Source organism: Equus asinus, chromosome 18, assembly GCF_041296235.1.
Source record: "Equus asinus isolate D_3611 breed Donkey chromosome 18, EquAss-T2T_v2, whole genome shotgun sequence".
In the NCBI taxonomy this organism is placed as follows: domain Eukaryota; kingdom Metazoa; phylum Chordata; class Mammalia; order Perissodactyla; family Equidae; genus Equus; species Equus asinus.
In genome coordinates, this window is record NC_091807.1 from 31423495 (window position 1) to 31429852 (window position 6358).

The 6358-nt window shown below is 44.7% G+C and overlaps 1 protein-coding gene across 1 annotated transcript; it reads right to left on the reverse strand.

The window, feature by feature from the left end:
• Positions 1 to 1171: 1171 nt before the first annotated feature.
• On the reverse strand, positions 1172 to 2174 carry C18H21orf140 (chromosome 18 C21orf140 homolog). Its single transcript, XM_014843758.3, has one exon. It carries the CDS (start codon positions 2033 to 2035, stop codon positions 1304 to 1306), a length of 732 nt encoding a protein of 243 aa, XP_014699244.3. The 5' UTR covers positions 2036 to 2174; the 3' UTR covers positions 1172 to 1303.
• Positions 2175 to 6358: the final 4184 nt, after the last annotated feature.

Below are 6358 nucleotides of genomic sequence, written 5' to 3' on the forward strand. Positions count from 1 at the left end.
AGAAATGCTCAGAAGTTACTTTTATTTTTTTAGAGCCTCCCCTTAGATCGTTTATCAACTAGTCACCCTCTAGAAGAGATCTCTGTTTTTTTTTAAAGGTATGCTTTTTCTGTTGCTGAGGAAGATTGGCCCTGACCTAACACCTGTTGCCAATCTTCCTCTTTTTTTTTTCTCCCCAAAGCCCTAGTATAGTTGTACATCCTAGCTGTAAGTACTTCTAGTTCTTCTATGTGGGACACCACCACAGCATGGCCTGACAAACGGTGCTAAGTCCACACCCAGGATCTGAACCAGCAAACCCTGGGCTGCCTCAGCGGAGCGCACGAACTTAACCACTACGCCACCAGGCCAACCCCAGAAGTTACTGGGGAATAATTACACCCCAGAATAATTACTTCCATTGTAAACTTACTATCTGAACAGATATAAACAAGAGTGAACTTCATGATGTGTTTAATAGGAGGCAGGCCTTTTTCTATAAAAGTGAAAAATATCACCATAAATCCTTGCAATCTACATCAGCAGCAGCCCCAAACTGGAACAGGGTGCTGCTGCACCAACTGCACGTGGCTTAGCTCTCAGGGCGCTGAGATGCGACTCCATGACAAAGTTTTATGACCTCCTGTTGGGATTCTTGGGTTGGGATGGGAGATGAATTGGGTAAGGGGGTTCCACAGACCCCGTTCCCTCCACCTGTTCACCCATCAAGTCCCCCTTGAACCAATCACTGTGATAGCTTTCCAGGTTCTTATTGGGACCACCAAATTGCCTTGGAGCATCTGGATGGGATTTCACCTCCATGGATGCTTCTTGCCTTGCTTTCACGCAATGGGAAGGAGAGAGCCTGTCTGGACCACATCTCCAGCTGCTGGCAAGCTGGCTTCCTGTGGATTACATTGGTGGGCTGAAACTGGTTGGCACACTACTTAATTTCAACTTTTTTGTGATTACGCACTTGGTTCTATTTGTTTCTCAGACCAAAATTTTGAACACACAACCTTTAGCTCTGCTCACTGCCAAGCTGGTTTAGGCTGGATTGCCTCTAATCCTCCCTGTGACATAGCCCTCAGAGAGGCCTTAACGGGATGGAAGTCGAGATCCCTAATTTACCAATGACCTTTAATGAAACCTCCAGTGAACCTAAAGTACTTTGCCAATGCCTTTAGGAGCCTCAGTCCTCACAGCATCCCTGCGAGGTCACTGTTGGAGTGTCTTTGGCTGCAGTGGTCCAGAATCGAGCCCAATGGAGTTGGTAAAGACCATGCCTGTAGCATAGTCCCACCACTTGTTGGAGGAATCACCCTCAAGAAAATTTACCAAGATAGTAGTTTTCCCATCTCCGCACTTTGTTAGTTAGTGTTTTCCATTTGCTTGGGTTTATCCTGTCAATCCCTTTGCTAATTAAATCACTTAAAAGTATATACTGGTAAGAATAGACACTGTCAATGGACTGCAAACAAAACTCCTTTCTGTTATTGATGATAAACCATTTCAGAAAAGACCAGGCTGTGTCTAAAGGGTTCAGGTAATTGTAAGGGGAAGGCAGAGAGAGCAGTTCATGGCCACAGGACTTGGCCACCTCAGGGCAACACACGATGCTCGTTAAGTTAATGACTGACTCTTTATCTTCCTTTGGCCTCATCTCATCCTGCAGCCTTCTCTCTTTGACCACAATGGCGCACCTCCCATAGGCCTTCTTTGCTGCATCACAGAACTCGAAGAAGAGGTTGTCTTCTTGTTTGACGCATAACTCATCTCTTAGGAACATCCGATATTTCCAGGGCACCCATCCTTGACTACCACCGGCATGCACAATACACCAAGTTGGAGTCTGAATGTAATATCCGTCATTAAAATCTTCCCCGGTGACAAGGCTTTCAGGGATTTCAGCTTCCCCCAAATATACGGTCTTAAATCCATCGTATTGCAGCGTTCTCAGGGTCTTCAAATACTGCAGGCATTGCTTCCTCTTGGTGGTATCAAATAGATTTCTGCTAATGATGTTTCTCAAAAGAAGGTTTGTGAAGTGAGGCATGATGGCTCCTCAAGGGTCTTTAAAAGCTGGCATGTCTCCCTCCGTGGAGATCTAGCCAGAGTGGAATGATGACCTCACAAAGGGCACTCTTACACTGGGCCAGTCCCATAGATACACTGGATTTCCAAGCATCATGGAACACATACTCGGAACTATTCTCTCATGGCTTATGCCGTATGGGAATGGAAATGCTATCCACATAAAATGTTTCTTTGACATCACTTCTGCAGTAAGTCTGGGATGGAGATTGGCGATTGTATTAGTTTGCTAGAGTTGCCATAACAAAATACCACGGGGTGGGTGACTTGAACAACAGAAATTTATTGTCTCATGGTTCTGGAAGCTGGAAGTCCAAGATGAAGGTGTCAGCAGATGTGGTTTCTTCTGAGGCCTCTCTTCTTGGCTTGTATATAGCTGTCTTCTCTCTGTGTCCTCACGTGGCCTTTCCTCTGTGTCCATGTATGACTCAGCCCTAATCTCCCCTTCTAACAAGGTCACCAGGCCTGTTGGATTAGGGCCAACCCATACGACATCATTTTAGCATCATCACCTCTTTAAAGCCTCTCTCCAAATACAGTCACATTCCGAGGTACTGGGGGTGGTGGTTAGGGCTTCACCATATGATTTTTGGGGGACACAATCCAGCCCATAACAACAATCTTTTCAGAGTGATGAGCCAAGTTTCTGACTCCTCTCCATGTGGTTCATGAGGATGGAGAGGAATATTTGCATCCATCCATCCAAAATATATTTATTTTGTGCCAGGCACCAGAGGTACAGCCATGACATGTCCAATGAGGCCTGAACATGTGTGTGGCATATGTCTGTATGCATGGAGTTCACACCAGCTGTCTGCCCACTCTGACAAGCAAGATAATTTTTCCAGGTGGCAGAAGAAAGTACGGCAAATAGCAAAAGAAAATCAGCCTGCGTACCTACTTTCACTGGGGCTGCGAATTCTTGAGCTGATTCAATACCCCATCTGGAAAGCAGGTTTAATTTCACGTACTCAAGGCCAAATGTCAGTTTGCTTGAAATGCTAGGAGTCTCCTCAATTTCCTTTGTTTGTATTTTCCTGCCCCCTTATGCAAAGTTAATGATGTTTCATAAATGTGCATAATGGATTCCCTCAACTGAAGATGTGGACAAAATGATTGATCAGGTCCTTTGCCCAACTGTTGAATGGATGAGAACTTTTCCTCCCACAAGGGCTTTCTTGGGATTAAGGTTTAGGCAACCCCAGACAGTAGGACTTCTCCAGCACAGCAAAGTTAACACGAGGCCTGTGCTCTCCGAACAGCCTCTCTCAGAGGCCAGGATCAGTGGTTTGGGTTGACAATTGGCTTGTGGCCATTTTGTCTTGGGATTTTTCTTTTGGTAGCAGGAATTATTTTTCAGACCAAATGAGACATGGACGCCAAATATGTAGAACAGAAGTGGCTGCTTCTGTGGCTGCTCTGGCTGGAGTGGTAATGGTGGTCCCAGAGGCCCCCTGTTCAGTCACTCCCCTCCTCCCTCTTGCCCCAAGGGACCCTGTGGCCTGGAATGGCAGTGTGAAAACACCATATAATACAACGAAGTCAATTTTTTTGCGTGTGTGTGTGTGAGAAAGATTGTCCCTGAGCTAACATCTGTGCCAGTCTTCCTCTATTTTACATGTGGGCTGCTGCCACAGCATGGGTTTGATGAGCAGTGTGTAGGTCCATGCCTGGGATCTGAACCCGTGAACCCCGGGCTGCTGAAGCAGAGCACCTGAACCCAACCACCACACCACCAGGCTGGCCCCAAAGTCAATTTTAAGACAACAGTTTTTTGCTTCTCTCATCCAATTTTTAGTTATGTATGGATATGAGAAACATGTTCAGAAGTATAGAAGGGAATGTATAATATGTTATCCTTTGTGTAAATATATATCTGTATGTAAACAATAAATACATAAGAAAATTTGCTATATTTTCAAATATAAACAACGGAAGAATAAACCACACATTAATTAAAAATGCTTACCTATAAGAAGAGGGCTAGAACAGGAGAAATGAAAAAAGCAAGAAATCTAGACTTTCTTTTTTTTTTTGTTTTCAGGAAGATTAGACCTGAGCTAACATCCACCACCAATCCTACTCTTTTTGCTGAGGAAAACTGGCCCTGAGCTAATGTCTGTGCCCATCTTCCTCTACTTTATATGTAGGATGCCTGCCACAGCAAGGCTTGACAAGCAGTGCATAGGTCTGAGCCCAGGATCCGAGCTGCGAATCCTGGGCCATGAAAGTGGACTTCACTGCTGCACCACTGGGCTGGCCTCTCGGCTTTTCTGAACGTATCTTCTTTTACAGTTTTGACCAGAAAATGTAAGAATTTTACATTTTTTTTTAAAAAAAGCAAAACAAGAAAATGGTCTTTAAGATATACAAATAAAACTCAAACTAATGAGCCTAACTGCTTATTGGGTCAGTAACAACAACAACAACAAAAAACCCTCAATCCAGTAGCAATGTACACTCCTACCCACTAGGTTATGGTCTCTAAATGTTGTTTCCTACTATAGGAATCAGAGATCCTTTCATTCCAGGTCTAGGGTAGGAAATGTACAAGATGAGGTTGGGACATCAAAGACTACCAGGTCTGTTGAAAGGAACTAAGAGTCAATTAAAGAAGGCTCCCATGGCCAAAGATGGAAGAATTTGAGCACCAATCAATCAACCAATCAATAAACAATGTGATAAATTGAAGCAGAATGTATGTATAAAAATCTTTGCATTCACAATGGTACTCAAACAAACGAATACTCAAAAAACTCAGTGATTGCCTTTGGAGGTGACTATGAAGGGCACCATTGCATTATTTTGCCAATTAATAAGTAAAAGAATCAAATGCTTGTGTGGCCTTTCCTTGTGTGGATTCCATTTCAGAGTGGGTATCAATGACCTGGAAGAGTGTCCGTGACTTATCGTTAGGTTTACAAAAGCAAGTAGACGCAGAGTATGATTCATTTTTAAAAAATCAAACATCTATTTAAGGATCTATATCTACCTTTGCGGATCCAGATAGACAAGTGTCTGGATGACACAACAATTCTAACAGTGTTCCCTCTGGTAAGTGGAACAGAGGTGTGGATGGAGGAAGAGCCAGTAGCTGGAAATTATTCACAACACACAGGCGTTGTGTTTATACCTTAAAAGGTAATGAGAAAGTTTTTTTTAATTTAAATTCTGACAGGTTAAGAGATCCTCGGTTTCCCACTGCCCGCCCCTTCCCAGCCCTGAAATAGGAGGAAGTACTCTGACCACCCAGGTGCGTGTAGAGGTTTAATTAACAGACCACTTAGCAAACAGGAAGTGTGCAGACAGCATATAAACAGTGTCCCCATGACCCCACTCTCAATGCCGTTCTCCCACGCAGTCATCGGTTCCTCCTCCTCCTCCTGCTTTGCATTCACGTCTTTGTGTCTCTGTTCAGCCCATCCATCCTGCTCAAGAGAGAAACTTTCGGATTTGCCAGGTGCAGTTCTTCTGGAACCGCTAGGAAAGGCCCTGGCCCCTTTGCATGAAGCATCTTAGTTAATCCTCGCTGGGACCCGTGAGGTTGGAAGGATTGTCGCCCCATTTGCAGGACGAGTTGCTTAGGGAGAGAGGGCAGAGGGGCCCCTTTTGTCTCCTTGCCAAGCAAGAGAAGAGTCCCCAGTCACCTCTTTCTCTGCAAAGGAGATTCTTTTTAAAAAAATCCTTCTAATGTGCTTTCTAGAGCCACGGAGAGTTGACCAGGACAAGGGGGCTTCTCACATTCCTTGACCCTCTCCAGAGCTTCTTTTCCTCACATGCAAGATGAGAGAATTGGACCAGGCAAGGGCTGAGGTTCATTCACCCTAAAATTGGATTTTTTTCTTTCTCGTGGAACAAAAAAGATATATATATAAGTGTGGATGTAAGTATGTGTTTGTGTGTGCAGACTCATGAGTGTGTGTGTTTGTGTATACGTGTATGGAATGTTGCATATGTGGGTGAGTTTGCATGTTTGTAAAGGGTGCGCAAATGCGTGTGTAAATGTGTGTGTACATATGTGTCTGTATGTGAGTGCATGTGGCCTGTGTTGTGTGTGTGTGCGCGCGTGTGTGCATGTGTGACTTTTGAATACCTGGGACCTGTGGGAGGACATCCCTCTCCAGATGTGCTTCCTGTTTGCTCAGCAGCCGAGCTCCCAGAGAACGCCCTCCTCAGGCCTGGCCTGGAGTGACAGCACTTCCCACTGGGCCCGGAGCTGGAACCATTAGTTGGAGTAATTACCAAATTCTCTTCAGCCTCCTGCGGCTCACTTCTTGCCTTGTTT